Genomic DNA, 20,120 nt, shown 5'->3' with positions numbered 1-20,120 from the left:
ACTGAAAGAACGATAGGTAACAAATTTACAGTCAATATTTGAAAATTTGATTTGTGTTCGGACAACAATGATCAAACTCCGGTACAATATAGATATCATGGACAAACCTTTTTCATTGAAAGATCCCGAATTACAAATTCCGAAAATAATTCTGATTTCTTCATTGATACTTTTATATCTCCGTAAGTCTTGCTCCCAGATCCTGGCCAGTACTGTTCACACTTTTTCTGAAATAGGATATTTAAAATGGATTGGTTGTTTTCTTTTCAAAAGCATAGCGCCATTGAAATTCTTCAGGTATGTATTCAAAAGCTATATAGGGTATATTATATTAGTATAGTTTCAGTATTTCATTTAATGAGCGAGTTGAATAAAATGAAATAAATCGAAGCTATAGGGATAACCATATCGTTTTACTTAACAAAATCAATACCTTTTTGAATTTTCTATTCCATTTATCATTAGAAAAAAATATCATCCAATACTGACTCCACTGCTATAAAAAACAAGACATAAGAATAATTAGGCAACTTAATCCTTTGGTTAATAAAAATACTTTTGATTCCAGATTTCTTTAATATTGAATTCTGTGTTGAATCAATTATTATTTTACAGTTTGTAGTCTAATGTCATAGAGTGTACAAGCGCATCACTGAGAAAATAAATAAAAATAACCCAAGACGCCTAATTGAACAGGAACAGTACATGCAAATGTCAATAACATTGTACGACATGTTTTACTTCGTGGAATGAAATAAAGCCATTACATAACACTTGTATTACAGTAGTGTAGTACAGGTTTGACGTTGGCGTCGTTTTAAGTATTTGATACGTTGGTCAAATGGAATTAGTCAATAACAGGTAAGAAAGAAAAATATTTCATGTTTCAATAGAAAAAACTTACATGTGACGAAAAGGGATATTATATTTTTGCCTTTTCACATGGAATTTATTAAACGCATTGAATAAAATTGATGAAACGCTCAGCAGAGCCTTGCATTTTATTGTTTTTATTCAACTAGGTAAAACAATTTGATATGAATAGACACACATGTTATATCCTCTATCAATTATATCACCCAGCCTCTCATGTGACAGTTAATTACATATTCAAGAAATAGATTCCATCAAGCTAATTGTGCCTTGGAAGTCGTTTTATTGTTTTTATTATGTAAAGTAACATCGCGAATGAGAGTTTCTGTAAATGTGCATTCTTCCCGCGCATATAACGTAGCAAAGCACACCTCTGATGTGCTTAGTTTGTGATATTTCGTGATGGGATGTATCCTTTGAAACTGGCCGCCAATTGTTTTTGCCATAAATGTAAAAAGAAGCAAGTAGTTCTGTACACTTAAACATCAAATTCCCATGGGAAACAATTTTAACAAAATATGAAAAACAAGCAGTACTCAATATCTTTATCATGTTTATACCAAAACAAAATTTTCTGATAGCAATTCTACATTTTAGCAGGTTGTAAAATTTTACCCATTGGAAAATGTTTCCCCGTGAATTCAAACATTTTCCAATGGTAGACAGTTCCCTATGGAAACATGTTAAATAGTTTCCAATGGGCATTGACGTTAGTTTGTCGTTGATTATGTATAACTAGTAAAACTCGGTTCATAAGTGTACTATATGCATGGCCATGAAACATCATTTAACGGAATCAGAATATCCACACATGTATATTATAAAATCATTATTCTTCACGTGAGAAAATAAATGTCTTATATTGGTAAAATTAAAATTTGTAAGAAGTTGCCATAAACGACGGTTTAAGCGAACTTGCAAGCATACACTTCAAGGGAGTTACATTTTACCTTGTAGAGATAGTACCTAAGTTTTTCAAATCATAGGTTTGAAGTTAAAAAGCTTTGAAATGAAGACAAATGTCCATATATTTCTTAAAAACAGAAATATAGACAATATTTTAACCAGAAGTGCGGAGTTATGAGCATTTAATATTTTCATGTTAACGAAAATTCTGTGATCAAGGAAATGTAACTCTTCTTGAACATGGAGAGCATAAACATCAAAGGGACATAATATAGTCAATATTTTCTAATTGGGTGCATTTGATTTAACATTCAGCTTTGATCTGGATTGCTAAATACTGATCCATCATACTGTGTGCTAAAAATTTAGAACATCGGGAACAGTCTATTAACAGCAAAACTATGCTTTAGCAGAATCTAAATAGTTAAGCTCTGACTGGGACTCGAACCCAGGACCTCTCACACCTAAGGCAGACACTTTACCACTTCCCTATAACAGCAGTAGCTAATAGCTATGCAGTTTAATTGCTGGATTACATTGCGTGAACTGGAACAATAATCAGTGAACTCCGGATTATCGGCGTATTCGCTTTGTTACCTAACGGCAATTTTTGTGTAAAGAAAAAATATAATCTAATGCTGCCAACGTCATAATCGGTCAAATCTGCCCAAATTTCTCTGACGTGTTGTTCAGAGTATGAACTTACTAACTGGTAGTACCAGTGAAATATTACTTACATTGAATCTTTTATAATTGCCCTTTTTGCAGCTGTCTAACGGCAAAGACGGTGAGTTTTGGCCAAATATAAGTAATTATTTTACCAGTTCTGAGAGGATTTCAATTGATGGGAAATTACAGTTACAAACTAAATACCTTTCTGCAACACATGGAGTCATTAGCATTCACTGTCAATCAGTATTATGACAAAGATCGACTGTCATTCATTCATTTCAAAGTTTCATAGACAGAGTCCGTTGTTTACATTTTTATCGTAACCGGTGCACCTGTAAAAATCACTTTAGTTTGAAAAATCAAAGTATGCGAAGAGCTATGTTACGGTCTCTATACCTTGCTTTCCTCGATGAGGTTTGTGAGCATTACTATCTTGCTGCATTTCTCTTGCCAAATCATTCTCCAGAAGTCTTCTATTGTCTCCTTTGTCGGACCTAAAATTATAGTTAAACTTCTTAAATAACATTTTTCATGACGCATACTTTCAAAATGTGTTGAGTTTCCGTATTGATATTGTGAAAGGGCAAAAAGTAATTCAGCAAACCCTGATGTTACAAACGATAAACTAAAAGGATGGAAACAAGTCATTGTGAAATCATACAAGAACGCAAACTGTGGTAACAAGATATGTAACTTAACTTAACACGTTATATGTTCTAGCTGTGACAATTGTTAAACTAAAAACTGCTAGAAAACGATAACTACTCTGTTATAGATATACGGAAACGTTTAAACCATTTACAATATATGTACATTATATATACCTTGTGATGCTATGTATGCTTTGACTTCACTGAAACCCTGTCAATAAAATCATTTTGCAATTATCTCTACGTTGAGATATCATTAAAAGATAAATAGTTATTGGAAGAACTGTAAGCACTGCAAGGCTCACATTGCATTTTATAAACCAACTGCAAAATTTATTTAAGTTCATACATTTCCGTCATTTTAGCACGTTTAATCAAAACAGAACCAAACACCAGAAAGCATCTGGCACGGTAACACATTATTTTTATCTAAAACCAAGAAATTAATATTCTTGTACTTACATGGACAAAACTTGCATTAATGTAATCCGAATTATGTCTGGAATTTTTCTTTAAAACAACTCTAGTTTCATCATCTGAAAAAATGTCTAATTAATGAGTTTTTGTTTAGAGTACACTTGTGCATGTAAATTACTGTAGTAATTATCTAGGAATTGATCTAACGCACTTTTTTTATTGTATACATTAATTTACAAATACTTTAGGTTGCTTTGTTGGAGTTGTCTGCATAGTATTATTAGTATTTCAAATTAGATCATGCTTTTTCTCAACTGGATTTAAGTACGTACATGCATACAGATTTTTATACTTATTTTTCCCTCTGTTTTGCAACTTCATTGCCTCTGAATGTTTCTTCGTCATACCTCGTGGAAGGTTCTGCAATAATCATTTAAGAAACAATGTATCCCAAACAAGGAGTTATCGTTGAAAAAGTCGTTGTTTGGTGTTCAGATACGAGAGTGTTATATCACGAGGCCGCAGAAATAATTACTTTCTTTTATAACCTAGATGTAAGTTTGCATGGATAGATAATACAATTAAGCTGAAGAAATAAACAACTGGAACAAAAAATACAAGTACACTGCGGTTAGGGAAAACTGATTTGAAAATAATCTATGACAGGAAAACCAAATCTTTCTGTTCTATTTCTTAATAATAAATAATAATATTGAAACAGACTAAATCAGATTTTCAATAAATAAGGCTTTATGTAAAAAGATTGAAACCTTTAAAAAAACAGCATCAACCTCCTTTAGCTTCCAAATGCAATGAAACGTTTTACCCTCTGATATAATGATATCAAATGCATGTATGTAGATTATATTTAGTACTCGTACCTCAAATTCTTTCCTAAACCTTTCTCTTTCCACATCTCCTGGTAAAACTAAATCTGACAACAATGGCACCATTATTGCAGTTTTAGGAATACTTTTTGTCGCATCAAAGCTGTAATAAGCTTGGCCTGGTTGTTCAACAGATGTATTTGAATAAATGCCATTGCTCTTTGGGATTTTCACATTGTCTCCATTTCCAGCATTCCTTTCGCAATTTGCTAAAATAAACAACGAGGTGACAAAATAAAGGGTAACATTTCGAAATCTAGATTATTACTGGCCTTTGGATTAGGAGCATTCCCTAGAACATTTCTCTACGGACAGATGTTTCAAAAGATTTACATATATGTACTTCAATGCTTAATCGTTAAATTTCAGCGATCATTGGTGTATGTCACCAAGGTATAGACAGGATAAATGTGTGGCCAATTTAAAACTGGTATTAAAGTAAGGCAACAAAGAACTGAATTAAACTACGAAATAAATTTCGTGACAAATAAAACTTGCTCAAAATATTTCATAACGTTTTACTTTTGTACATATGATATTAAAACACTGATACCAATATTTACGTAAATTCCAAAAATAATCATAAAATATCAAAAAATATTTCAAATAACATTTCTGACATAACATAAATAATGAAACGAAAATTGCACATTTTCATTCATAGCTGTTTTACAACGTAAAAAAATATTATTGTATAAAAAGCTTACATCACATGAAACAGGCTATCAACGAAAATACCCTCTTCCAAATGTTTTAAAATTCAAGACCAAAATAAACATAGGTTAATACCTGAAGAATTAAAGGTAGTTTCTTGTACCTCGGCATATATCCTGGTATTTTCTCTGGATTCTTGAAACTCGGAGCACACTTTAGGCATCTCAGTTTTATGTTGTTCAGTAAAGCATTTCTACAGGGGTAATCAATTTGTACTAATAATTCACGATAATTTGTATTTCATAAATTTATAAATCTGTAAAATCAGTAATTATTATCTAACATATCTTTTATTTTATAATATAAGAGATTTTAATCAATAAACACGAAAGATATAGCAAAAGATTTTATTTGATCATGGGCAGGCACCTGGGTATAACCACCGACCTTCCGTAAGCCTGCTGGATGGTTTCCTCACATAAAGAATTCAGCGCCCCGAGTAAGGCTCGAATCCACATCGATGAGGGGCAAGTAACTTGAAGTCAGCAGCCTTAATCACTAGGCCACGGAGGCCCCAATGTAACAAAAAAGATATAATGTTAAGCTACAAGTATTTAATTTTGTTTTGTCAAGAATTCAGGCATACCTTTTCCGATATACAAGAAGAGCGATTACCAAACCTGTTAGCAGTAACACAGCCACTGTTCCAGACGCTGCTCCTATAACAGGTCCGTTAGATGATGTGTGTATTTCGGATTCTAAGGTTTCTGAATAATTATATAGGAAAGACGTTTCGACATTTATTGATATGCCCAAAAATATATCAAGATGCAAAGGTAAATCCGTTTCAAACTGATATTTAATAAGGTTGTTTAGTATAAGATGTATCAGGATTTTTAATTGACAGCTATAATTTCACGACCTGGCAACTACATGGACCATCTAAATGTGAATGGATCAAAATACTAGAAGGATGCTTTGATTTATTTTTGATAAAGCACATGAACAAACTTAAACTTTTCACTCCATGTGTGACAAGGAATTGGAAAAGATGAGAATTATTTATGAAGACATTGCAATACGAAAATATTAATGTTGAAATTATCACTCTGAGCAACGCACAGAAAATATTTGCAATTGAATTAACTTCACATTTGTAAAAAGATGTTGCGCCTATGCCATCAAGAACGTTTCCGTAAGATGTAACGACTGTGACATAAAAAAGTAGAATAAACATAAAGAAAAACAGTGGAAGCCATTTTGACCCGCATTATTGTGTTACATGCAAATGACATATACAATTGCTGTTGCTTATTTGCAGCAAATATAATTCAGAATTAATTTCGCTATTGTTACATAAATGAAACAGTATTACACTAGGCGTTGTTTTAACTATAATATTTATACTAACCGCAAACTGGCATATCACCATCCCATTTTCCTTGTTCGTTGCACCTTTGAATTGCTTGGCCCCTTAAAATTCCTCTGTGGCATAGAACACGAATTGTTGAGTTATATGGTTTATTAAATGAGGTTAAGTTTGTAACATCACCGCTTTGTTTTGGAATAGGGCACGTAACAGCACTACATTCTATATCCTGATCGCTCCAAGTTCCATTAGATAAACATGTTCGTGTACTAGACCCAGATGATAAGGTGAAACCTGTTCTACAGACAACTGTTATGGATTCAGAAATATTGGCATTTCCATATGTAAAATTATCACCTGTTTTAAGGATATAAAACACATTTTTAACAGTCTCATCCTCAGGATGTTCACATTTTATCACGGTACAAGATGCAGGTCCACCACTCCATGTCATGTTTGAGGTACATGTTTGATATCGCGGGCCTGTATTTCTATATCCATTATTACACTTAATGAATACAGAAACACCATATTCAATTGCTTTCACATCACTAACTCGTGACAGATTTTGGAAAATATAGTTACCATTCGTAATATTTCTTGGGAGACTGCATGTAATGATTGTACATGCTGGTGCATTGCCACTCCAGTTACCATCGATTCCGCATGTTCTAGATTTTGGCCCAGAGTATGAGTATCCAATATCACAGTTTACTGATATCTTAGTTCCATATTTGACACGCTTAATCAAAGCAGCATATCTTTGGAAGAATGTGTAGTTCCCATGAGGAAAAGGTCCAGGATATTGACATTGTATTTCATCACATGTTGGTTTCGGTAAGCTCCAGACGCCAGTATCGTCACAATACATAGTTTTGGAATCTCTTAAAACATACCCTGTGTTACAATGAGCTATTATTTCACATGGGTAGTGCAAGTTTTCTAAACTACTGTTTTCGCAAGGGGCCGTTGTATTGACTGTATAATATCCGTTAACAAAGTCCACAGGTCTCTCACATTTTACCGGATCACATCGTGGTGGCTTTGTATTCCATTGCCGATTATTTAGGCAAGTGATGTTTCTTGACCCAAACATTTTATAGCCTCGATCACACGTGAATAGGATTATACTACCTATATAGTTTCCATCCGACAAAGAGGTTATTTTGCTGTTACTAGATGCCTTTGGATACTTGTCACATTCTATATGAAACGAAATGTAGCTGTTTTGGTATATAAATCATGTTTCTGGAAATGTGCTTAAGACTGTTATGTGTTTGGATAAATTTGTTTTATTGGTATTTGATATTGTTTATATGGCAATATGGCATTCTAGCTTATCTTGTCGTTTCAAGATAGAAATACATAATTAATCTTTGTGATACTTTAACAAAAGCAGTGTATCAATAAAAAAGCTGAAATAATATTCTGGCGGTCTGTGCTTTACCAGTTTCCTATACTATTATGTTCGTTACTAGGAGTTAACTTCTAGATGACTATTATATAAAATGCAAAATGGCACTTGTGCATAGAAAATATCACTGATATTATTCTATATTATATGAATTTGCTTCTTAATCATTCGAATATACATTCATCAGCCTGCATGGTGACAAAGTTAACTTACTCAAAGTAATGCATATATACTTAGCAAAATTTCAAATAGGTCACCTCGTATTTACATATATCTTTTATATCATGTTCGGTATATCAAAGAATTGCTATTTTGTAAAAGCTGCTCATTGTATTATTCGAAATGTTAGAAGAGTTAAAAACGCTTTACAAATGAGACACCTTAAAACAAGAATAAATCGTAGAATATTAACTTAAGGTTAATAGATATTTAAGTAACATTCTGGCATGCATATGCATACGCATCATTAAAGCTTTTATTATCTGTTAGTAAGGAACGTTTACCACTCGTTGCGTTTGAATACATTTCGATGCATCAACTGAAAATTAAATCTTATTTTATATAAACGAGAGATAAAGCATATCAAAATGCCCGAGTTAAATGTATTGGAGTAATGTTTAAGTAACTTTTATTTTTTGTCCAGTATGATATGTGGTGGTATTTATATTTGCATAATTATATACAAGGTATACTGTTTTATGGACTATTTACAGTTTTATTAATATGAAAGGCGTTAATTCTGACAGGATTTCCTTTTCAGCTGCAAACAATACGACTGTTGCCTCCACCAATAGTCTCAAATACAAAATGCAATATAGATTTGTATATTTGGGAAATGAACGTAATACCTGAAAGTGACCTATTAGAAATTTTTACTAAGTATCTTAAATTTTCACACATAAGCCCGTGGTTATATCATAAAGTTACAGAGTCCTGTTCGTACCACTTCAATTCTTGTCTCACCAATCCGCGACAACGCTAAAATTATCGCATATTCGCCTTGTAAAAAAAAACATATATACATGGGACATTAAATAATTCTCGCGAGGTCTTGAGTCGATAATTATCGTGTACATTTCCGCATGTCTTTTTTAATTCTCGTATCGGAAAATTGAATTTCCACTTCCCCTCTACTTTCCTGTTCCACGGCTATTCAAATTCTATTTGGTGTATGCAACCTATGATTACAATAGGTATCATTACTTAAGCGGAATTTTAATTTCCAGATGCGAGAATAAAGAAAGACATGCGAAATGAAGACGATAATTATCGCCCTGGACCTCGCGAGGATTGTTAAATCTCGCATGTATATATATATGTTTTGGGACAAGGTGACAGTGCGACAATTATCGCATTGTCGTGTGTCGGTGAGGCGAGAAGTGGCAAGAACAGGATTCTGTATAAAGTTACTAGGTCCTGACATTTGATAGACGGTGATTATTTTTTTACAGGAGAATCGCGTTTTACATAGCAAACACGGGAAGATACTGCACTTGATGCATTTGTGAGGAGAAACGTGACTGCAGAAGTAATCGGCGAACGGACTTTAGGAAGATATAGTGTAATACATATATATAACCAGGTCCAATTGACCATAATGTTTTTCATGTTATTCTCATTAGTTTTAAACAGATGGGTACAATTTAAAGGTGCTGATCTGTTTTTGAAATTAAGTTGTGAACCATTTTACAATAAAATTATTCCTTGGATGAGTTTCTTATTACAGTTATTCAAACCAGTGTATAATAAACGCATCAATTTGTTACACTTCTACTAAGCACAGTTTTTCCAGATTTATACTTCTAACGATACTACAGAAATGGTGGTGGCTTTATGTCACAAACAGGATTAGTACGCAAGACAAAACAACAACAACAAAAAACCAACATAATTATTAAGCTTTTTATGACTGGTAAAGTTTAAAGATAAAAGTTAATTATATATATTTTGTATTAAGTAGCATTGAGCACAGGCAAATATTTCATCGTATTCCCTATTCTTGTCAAAAACGTAAGAGACTTTACACTATTTAAGAGAATGAACACATTTTCAAATGATTGTTATCTCTAAGAATAATAAACTAGCCTTCAGCAGATAAAAACACTAAAAATGAAAAATGTGATGTACTTAGCTGTTAAGAAAACATGCCGACGCTTAGATTTTGTAGCGATGATGTTTTTACTCTCAGATTTTTTTTATTGCTCATAAGGGTATGAGGATTTAATTACACCACAAAGCACCAGACAAAGAAGTTTTGTCGCTAAAACAATTAGTAATTTAATGCATTTTCTTACCTGCTCTTGTATAGGTTGGAGCAGAAGAATTGTACACTCCGGTGGATAAACACTTGATGAATTCAGGACCATTTAGAACAAAGCCTATGTCACACACAAACTGTATGATTGTTCCGGCAGTATTGTTCGGATGCTTATTAATGCCGTATGTACGACCACTATTATTATAAATCATTGCATTTCCATTTGAAGGTTTCGATATTGCCATACAACCGGCTACGAAGGATAAGAACAAATTGCAGATTAATAGAGATTTAAACATTTAAGAATTTTTGTGTTAACTATATTAATTGCTTAATTTCAAGTTCACCTTGATGAACGTAGAAGTAATTACACTATCGTGCATGTAGAGTAATTAGAATCAATTTAACATATAACATTTTTTTAAAGAAAAAAAAAGACATGATTCAAGGATGGGTACCTGTGCGAAAAGATTACATTTATTATTTGATAGATGTTTTGAATGTTTTCAATGGAACAATGCATTTAAATACGGTGGTATGTTTAGGACATGCAATTATTTTTTTTAGATAAAACTATCTCGTGCACACGACATATTATCTCGAGCGCACGACATCTTATCTCGATTGATCAACATCTTATCTCGTGCGCACGACATCTTATCTCGAGCGATCAACATCTTATCTCGTGCGCACAACATCTTATCTCGAGCGATCAACGTCTTATTTCGTGCGCACGACATCTTACCTTGATCGATCAACATCTTATCTTGTGCAAACGACATCTTATTTCGAGCGATCAACATCTTATTTCGTGCGCACGACATCTTATCTCGAGCGATCAACATCTTATCTCGAGCGCACGACATCTTATCTCGAGCGATCGACATCTTATCTCGAGCGCACGACATATTATCTATATATATTCAGGCCCTTTTTGTGTATTTAGGTCATCAGTAAAACATACGGACAAATTGATAATTAGGGTCCCGCCTTTTCCGACGTTATTTAAACTTCCCACAAGTACATGTACAAGTTTATCACATCATTTGGGAGAGCAGTGCACATAATTGGTCATCCTATCTTCAAAATTAAATGAACATAATCAATGATGCTTTCTGCGTGTTAGAATAGCGACAAATCGCAGTTCGACTGATAAATTCGCGCAGAAAAGTTATAAAATTGCATGCATGAATTAAGGGAAAACAAGGAAATTCTTTAATATATGGGCGAGGCCTACGTACTAAATCTTTTTTTTTTATAAAGGACTTAAATTTATTTCTTTGCGTCATCACTGAATTTTTGCTGCCTTTTTTTATCAGTTTGCTTATTTAAATTATAACCCTGAAAACACGTGAAATGGTTATAAGCATAATCGAAACAAAAGCAAAAGCGGTGGCAGTCGTATGTCTCTTCTGATGATCTGAATTCACACAAAGGGCCTAAATATATATTGATAAGATGTCGTGCGCTCGAAGATAAGATGTCGTGCGCACGAGATCAGATGTTGATCGCTCGAGATAAGATGTCGTGCGCTCGAGATAAGATGTTGATCGCTCGAGAGAAGATGTCGTGCGCACGAGGTAAGATGTTGATCGCTCGAGATAAGATGTCGTGCGCACGAGATAAGATGTTGATCGCTCGAGATAAGATGTCGATCGCTCGAGATAAGATGTCGTGCTCACGAGATAAGGTGTTGATCGCTCGAGATAAGATGTCGTGCGCACGAGATAAGATGTTGATCGCTCAAAATAAGATGTCGTGCGCACGAGATAAAATGTTGATCGCTCAAGATAAGATGTCGTGCACACGAGATAAGATGTTGATCGCTCAAGATAAGATGTCGATCGCTCGAGATAAGATGTCGTGCGCACGAGATAAGATGTCGTGCGCACGAGATAAGATGTTGATCGCTCAAGATAAGATGTCATGCGCTCGAGATAAGATGTCGTGAGCACGAGATAATTTAATCTTTAAAAAAACAAATGCATGTCCTAAACATACCACCGTATTTATAATACCAATTTTTGTCTTTATTCTTACTCGTACCAAAGCATAAGCCAGGTTTTGAACGGTGATTAGAAAGTTCTGAATCATGTCAAAACCGCATACAAGTAACACAATAACAATGACATTACAAACATGATAATAATACCATTAAATTGACATACATAAAACATCGTGACCTACTTTGTCTGTTACAGCTTGGTTGTTTCGAACTGTAGTTTCCAGATGGCAGACATTTCACGTATTCTTGTCCGTTGATGACATACCCGTTATTACAATGAAATTTAATAATCATGCCTGCACTGTTGAATATATTTTCTCCATTTCCGTATGGAAACCCAGTATTATTAAAAAGTGTTGCTGTTCCATGCACTGGTGTATGTATCGCAGGACAATAAGCTGAAATAAGTGCCGAAACATCTCCATACACAGTCAACATAATTTCAAACAAAGGTTTAGCTACGTAAAGAGTTGTCATCGAATACCTATTGCTTTGCCTCAGATAAACTTTTCAGATTTGAACAAAGGACAAACATATATCCCTAGAGTTTTACCTTTTATGTACTGACTACATCAAAAGAAATATTGACGAGTCGACAATAAAAATGTTTAACAAAAAGTAAAATATTATACCACAAGGAGATGGAACAATACAAGATTTAACAAAACCGTATATATTATATATTGCAAAAGGTTGTGGAAGTCTGGCTAACAAAACCTCCGAGACCAAGTGGTTAAAGACTCAGACAAATTACACATTATAAGACCCCAGATTAGATTGAAAACAACTAATACAACTGTTTGCATGCCACCATGACATTTTTGGTAAAAAATGAACAATTACCTGAAAATATTTGCACTTCACAAAGAGTCAGCATAGTTTTCGTATTTCCCTTTAGAGGTATTGCAACGGTTAGTGAAGAAAAAGACAGATTTCCAGCAATTTCAATCTGTATTTGTTTTAAGTATTGGCGATGTGACGTGCCATCGTAGATAATAACAGGCTTTTGACTGTCTTTAAAAGCAAACACTTTAAAGTCGTCTGAAAGTGAATAGGTGCAGCCAGTTACAGCTTAGGTATTAGCTTACAAAAAACGTTCTACAAAGTGAATATCGCAACATTTTCAACTAAAAAATAACTGTCGAGTAAAAATAAACCAGCATGAGTTTGTTTTATAACTTTTTATCTTTTGATATAAGTGCGGAAACGTCTAATTACTGTCCACTAAGATTTTCAGATCAGGATTACAAGATCATTCTAGAGGAGGAATGATACAAAGTGACTATATTTAAAATGAAACATTAAGATTAATCTCTTAACAGAAACTTAAAAAAGTATTTAGGGGTTTGCTTGCTAAAAAGTGAAGTATAAGAACAAGGATGCACATTATAGAATAAAGACTCTCTTATACAGGGAATTGTTTTGCAGTTTACTATTGCTTAGGTGAAAAAAACACTGTTCTTTGCGATTCAAAATTGCGACTCTTGTTTATTTTTCTTTGACATGACACAAGATACATATGTTGATATTTCACGAAAATTTATGATGATGGCCAGTTGGTGGCCACGTAAATCATCTTCACTCGGTTTTTGGTCTACCACGTTTATCTTTGTTTGTAAAATGCTACATTGAATGAAAATGAGGTCGTTTACAAAAGGAACAATTTAAGGGATATTTATGATTTTGGTTGGGTACGTAACAATATATAATAGAAAGTGTATGTATGTTACTTCTAAAATCTCGCCCTGCAGAAATATTATGGTACACTCAATATGTTGTTGTTTTATGATAGCCACACGACATGTTTGTCGTACGATGTTGGTAATACTGAGTTCTATGCATAGAACTATTAAATCTATTGTGGTATGAAACAATACTACTAGATAGAGTAAAATGAATAGTATGTTGTATGTTGATCTAGCTTGTAGACGTAAAAAGAAATATTCCAAATTTAAATTTAAGAAAAAGTGGAACTCAAAATGTTCGCTGATAAGCAAAAGTTAAACATTATTCTAAATATATATTTGTCTTGCGAAAATAAAATCTTATTTTTAGCAGGTATGCACAGCACATCAGTAAGACTTAGCCCCGTGAAGTTAAATAACTGAACAATTAATTTATTATTATATCCCTTGTCGTTGTTTGCCCACTACAACTTAGCATAAGCTTTTACACTGCCATTAGATTATGATTTTAACCCATGAAAAAATTTCATTCTTATTTTGTTTTGCGCAAGGTGTCTGTTAAAAACACTACAGATGGTTGTTAATAATATATGATAATTTAATCCAAAAGCTACCGGACAACAATAGACGGATTTACACCTCGATTGGTTGCCATGACATTTTATCGGAGGTTTTGATTTTAATGCGCATGCGCTCTTTACGTGTGGCAAAAACTGCTTATCAATAAGTAAACCTGCATAAAATCATTATTATATGACGAAGTGTTTTGCCACAATAAAGGAAATTTTGATCACACAATTTATGGTACAGAATGCCGTGATTAAAGATAGATATGCTATTAATCATATCTTACCTGAGAAGCCGGTTTTAATCTTATTTTCGTCAGAAAAGAACAAGCATTCCAAAGTCTAGATCCACTCACAAAACAAATATAAAACTTGTTCCTTACATTTGAAAATGTCATATTTTCTTTCACTTTATCTGTCAAAGATTTTTTTTTCAAAATTCAAATAGTTGTTGTATATATTTTCTCTGGATGACATTTATTATAAATTCTTAGGGGATGCACTGAAGTTGCTGTTTTAAGTAAAATACGTGAAATTACTAACGTAACTATTATGCAACTGACATGATAAAACATAGTTCACCTTGGTGATCAAGACCATAACATTGGACTCGTTTTTAATTTCGAGGATGTCACTTAACTAGGCCGGATCATAAAAGTTACTGAAGCATATGTCTTTGTTGTAACTTATTTTAATGCCTTTCGGTCATCAATGCCGTAATTAGTACGCACTCGGATTAATATATCACGTGGAGCAGTTTTGTAAATAAAAAATAAACATATCATACGATATCTAAAATTTTAAATAAAATCTATTAAAATATACTTTGGAACTTTGATGGACATTTCCTTTTAAAACGATGTTCATACAGATATAAAATTCTTAATTCGTAAGATATGGATCATATCAAGGACTTAAATTACAGTTAAAATTTATTCACTTAAGGAAAATACCTAATAAATCTTTTATGTTTATATTCTGGATCATTTTCATATTTCTAATACATTGTATCATCGGAAATGTACTATGCGCAGAAATCATTGATCTTCAAATAATACAATAATTATGATAAATTTGAATTCCGCAAAAAAGATCATGGTCTAACAAAAGATAAAAATGTGAGTGTAAAACACACATCCCCGCTACCTGTCGTTTTCAAAGGAAATGTCCATCAAAGTTCCTAAGGATATTTTCATAGATTTTATTTTAAATAACAATTTTAAGATGAAAATTATCTATTTGAAAAAGAAATGAATTTAATCCCATTTGGGTATAGTTGGATATAAAATCAAAGAAAGGATTGTGACCGTCTTTAGTATGGGGACTTTAGGGGACTTTATAGGTGTGCGTGTGGGGATGGGGGGTACACCAGTTGGAATAAATGTGTAACCCCATTGAAAATCTTTAGTTTTTAAATTTTTAAAATCCATACTTCAACTTCTCTTAACTAAACTTTTAATTCTTAAGTTCGACTTTTAATAATATTATCATTTAAACTAATTGTGACAGGTTGTAAGTTCTGTCAGATTATGTTCAATAATATTTTAAATGTCCATACAAACATAAGCTTTTTAAATTGATGGAAAGTATCAATTTCTCATTTTTTAACCTAAAGTTGTCGAGATGAAAGATCAGTATTGCTGAAAAATAGTGTATTGCCTGTTCATTATGAATCCCTTATCATCATAAGTTGAAGTATTTCATTTTAAGCAAGGAAGTTGTTGATATGCAAAGATTTACATATATTTTCCTTAGTCCTGCAGTGGTATTTCATTATAATACAGATTCATATTCATCGAACACATTGAAATGTGGTATAACATTTAAACGTAGTTTATTATTTGTTGTCATGTCTTTTTGCCCTACGCAGAGTGCGCATGCGCGAAAGTTTACTTTCATGGCTAAGGATCTCGCCAGGTGTAAATCCCTCTTTACATAATTATAGTATAAATAGCCTTTATTTCATAACCTGTAAAAACTGTTTTGCACTTAAATAAGTTTATTATTTAATTATGTTTATCAAAATGTTCAATAATTCATTTTGTTTTATTCTTTCTACTCCTCTGTCTGTTCATTGCTTTTATTACTTCTAAAATTTTATTCTAAAATTTTATTCCTTTCCAACTTTAATAGTTACAGCTTAAATTTCCCTTGCTTCATTTTAGAATCGTTCGATACAATTTTAGAATTGCTGGACATTATTTGAATTCTTAAAATGAACAAGACTGTTCTAGAACGGTCCGTATTCGCATACTGTGCAGAGCATATATATGTAAATATTAATATATATTATATGTACTCAGCTGAAATTATAAATGTCTCGTAAATTGCTCGTTTTGTAAGGAACTCGCGTTTCCTACATTGCTATGATTTTCTTTCTTGAGTTTGGACTGACACTGTACATTCTATAACTTACTGACAAACAAAGAAACACATCGCAGAACACATATCGAGTAGAGGTAATTTATACAGCCGCCATCGACCGCCATCATTTGGAAAATCATAAAATATCAACAAACTTACCTCATCTGGTGTGTCAAAAGCTTAACAAATGCGATATCGCCATTTCTTACTGCAAAGAGCATTTTTCATACATAAGCAGCAGCAAAACATGTCCACCCACTGTGAAACAGTATACACAGTCAATACATTTAGTTACCCGTAGTAGCGTCCGGGAACATATTGTTTGATAAAACCACTTACTTGACGGGAATATATTATATATTTTCATTCCCGTTATATAGTATTTTCTATCAAATTTCACTGTCCATGAAGCTGTTACATGTCTCGTGGGCCTGGTACGTGAACAATGCCCATGGCTGAAATGTCCGTCCGTGTTGTTATCTATTGCTAGAGAGGGCCCGTAGCATGTATTCCCTGAACAGCATTTTCCTGGTGACTGAAATACTGCTCCGTTTAAAGCTATATTTGGTCCTGAAACGACATTCGGTAGGTAGGACCAATAATGTCATCAGAGCCATTTGTTACATTATTACATTACTGTGACATAACTTGCGATGTTCTAGTCAGTTTCATGGACATACTAAACGTTAACAAATGTATGACAATGCTGACTGATGACCTCACAACTTCGATGAATTTGAGAGAAAGTGAAAACTTCATAAACGACAGATTTTTAAAATATTATTAGATACATCTTATGATTCAATTTCAACGGACTTTAGATGTCTAGCGTAATATATATAGACCATTGGAATCTGTTACACATTACTCGACGCGACAGTAGTAACAATATCGATACTGGTTGTTCATGAAAACTTTTATTAACCAACACCATCCAGCTTTCATATACCATGTGCGTTACACCAATTGGTTAGTCTCAACACAAACTGAATAACTGAAAAACGTAATCCTTCTAAAGAAAACGACACTTTTTAAATCATTTAACTTAGCAAAGCATAATTTTGAAATATAGTTTTAACTATATAATTTTCATAGTTACCTTGAAAATGCAAGTTTTCACTGGAGCTGCAAGAAGACACCAGCAGCATCACACATAGGAAGCACTTGATGATAGCGAGTGAATACATTACAGTTGCTTAAAATATTATTTCATGAACACTTTTTTCCGTAAGTGAATATCTCACAAAAACAAGTTATCAGTAAGATGTAATCGAAACCTTTATTCCAATATTTCAAGCACCATTTAACTTCCTATCACCGTTAAATGTCAACATAAAAGATAACTAGTAAGATAACTGCGTTTATTTAAAATTGGACAATGACAGATAAAAGCACGGTCAAAACATTATGAAATAAAGCAGATTGACAGCCATATCACATACAAGTATTTTGATAAAAGCCTTGTCGGTAAAATGATGATACAAAAACAATATATGTGTTATATATCGCGAGTTTCAACTATTCACATTTTACTTATTAATATATAAATTGTTGTCAAAACGATAACACAAGAGGCACAAAATAGTTATTACATAGCCAAGAGAAAAAAACAACAGGAAAAAAAAACAGTGGACTCGGGATGACTGAGTCTGTTCAGAGAACTACGATATGCTCAAAATTTCTTAAAATTTTCACCTTCCCCACTAGCACATTTGCAGTACACTATTGTATAACAATCAAGTAATATTAATTACCTGCTCAGTTTCCATGTTCTAGGCGTACAAACACGCGGGCTTTTTAACGCGTGTTCCTGTATGAAGAAACATTAATACAATAGGTTATTATCGAAAGACTGACATCTAAACCTTTGAACACACACTATTTTATTCCTTGTTCACCTAGCAGTCTGTCATTTCGTTATCCCCTGCCTTGGCGGGGTATATAATTTTGGCGTTGTCCGTCCGAAACTATGGTTGGGTACGTAACTATGGCATGGTGTGAAGTATTAAAATAAAACATGATGGAAATGTATACTGCTGTAGTGAAATGCCACCCTGCAATTTCCATTCCGATTGCATGAGTAACACAAGATTAATGGTCCTTAGTATATTACATTTACTGTTTTGTACGATTTTTGACCGTCCGGAGTCATATCTCGGAACTGGCTTGAACGACTTCAAAAAATATGGAAGAAATGTTAACTGCTGTTAAAAATGTGGCCCTGCAAGTTTTAGTTGGAGTACTTGGGGAAGACAAGATTTATGACCTTTGCGCTTATATCGACAGTATATATTAATAAGTAATGCATTTATTGTCTATTCGGAGTCATCTCTCAGACATAATTAAAAGGACTTCAATAAAACATGACAGAAATGTCAATGCGGCCATTGAAATTTCATTAAGATTGGTAAAACAAGAAAATATTTATAGCCCTTTACAATTATATATATTAATAGTGTTATTCGATTTTTTGTCAGTCCGGAGTCATATCTCAGAACTGGTTTGTAGGATTTTAATAACACATGGTAGAAATCTTAAATGATATAAAGCAATGCGGTCCTTCAAGTTTTAGTTGCATTGCTTGACAAGATTTATGGCCCTTTGTATTTATATATATAGTTCATAAATATTCCACTTTCTATCCGTCAGGGCGTTGTTAATAGGATATCAAGGAAACATAAAAGACATGTTAGCTACTATAGGGAAATATGGCTCTGCAAGTTTCAGACAGATTGCTTAAAGAAAACGAGATTTATAACCCTTTCTTCTTATACGTAATTAATTACACAAATAACGTTATTATCCCATTTCCTATCCGTCCGAAGTCATATCTCAGACATGGTTAGAAGGATTTCAATAAAAACAATCTACTAATGTCAATTATAATTGGGGAATATGCCCCTGCAAGATTCAGCGAAAATGCTTTAGGAACAGATTAGTTATGGTCCTTTGTACTTATTTAACGCTCACTATTTATGCCATGCCTTTGCAATTTTAATGTCATTTTAAGGTCCATTCTTGCTGTGGGATATAGTGACCAAGCTTAATACATATATAGCTTTCGTTGAAACTGATGTACAGTATGCGTTCTTATCACTGGGGTTAAATGCTTTTTAGACAGAGAATGTTTCTATAAGGTTGAAACCTTTATCCTTTCAACTCATTGAATTTGCTTGTTCATACTAAAATGATGCCCTTGATTTAAGTTTTCAAAACATACACAAAAATATTAACAGAGTGTTTACGTACGGGCGAGCTATGTTAAATGGTAAAATGGTAATCATGTTTTCGTTATCCTGCCATATTTAAAAAAATCAATTTAGCTTTATATGGTACTTAATGTTTTTATTGCAAATTTCAAGCGATTGGCACATCATTGCATAGCAATATCTGCACAAATT

General features: G+C 33.1%; 2 protein-coding genes across 2 annotated transcripts in view; both read right to left on the bottom strand.

Moving 5' to 3' along the window:
• The window catches only part of LOC123524141 (uncharacterized), a 59,924-nt gene that overhangs the window by 7,169 nt on the left and 32,635 nt on the right, over positions 1–20,120 (bottom strand). Inside the window, exons 26-33 of the mRNA XM_053539820.1 lie at positions 6,471–7,651; positions 5,706–5,826; positions 4,400–4,661; positions 3,851–3,938; positions 3,564–3,637; positions 3,276–3,312; positions 2,848–2,945; positions 108–227 (exon numbers count right to left, since the gene is read on the bottom strand). Of these exons, the coding sequence (XP_053395795.1) occupies positions 108–227; positions 2,848–2,945; positions 3,276–3,312; positions 3,564–3,637; positions 3,851–3,938; positions 4,400–4,661; positions 5,706–5,826; positions 6,471–7,651 (1,981 nt within the window). The remainder of the gene's footprint in view (positions 1–107; positions 228–2,847; positions 2,946–3,275; positions 3,313–3,563; positions 3,638–3,850; positions 3,939–4,399; positions 4,662–5,705; positions 5,827–6,470; positions 7,652–20,120) is intronic.
• On the bottom strand, positions 5,324–18,416 carry LOC123523368 (CUB and sushi domain-containing protein 3-like). The gene is made up of 7 exons (XM_053539184.1): positions 17,819–18,416; positions 17,059–17,289; positions 12,948–13,145; positions 12,287–12,502; positions 10,137–10,352; positions 6,471–7,631; positions 5,324–5,826 (listed from the first exon to the last, which is right to left on the bottom strand). Exons 1-7 carry the CDS (start codon positions 17,904–17,906, stop codon positions 5,696–5,698), a joined length of 2,241 nt encoding a protein of 746 aa, XP_053395159.1. The 5' UTR covers positions 17,907–18,416; the 3' UTR covers positions 5,324–5,695.

Source organism: Mercenaria mercenaria, chromosome 3 (genome assembly GCF_021730395.1).
Source record: "Mercenaria mercenaria strain notata chromosome 3, MADL_Memer_1, whole genome shotgun sequence".
NCBI lineage: Eukaryota > Metazoa > Mollusca > Bivalvia > Venerida > Veneridae > Mercenaria > Mercenaria mercenaria.
Note: the sequence above shows the minus strand (reverse complement) of the source record. Positions and strands in the feature narration are given on the sequence as shown.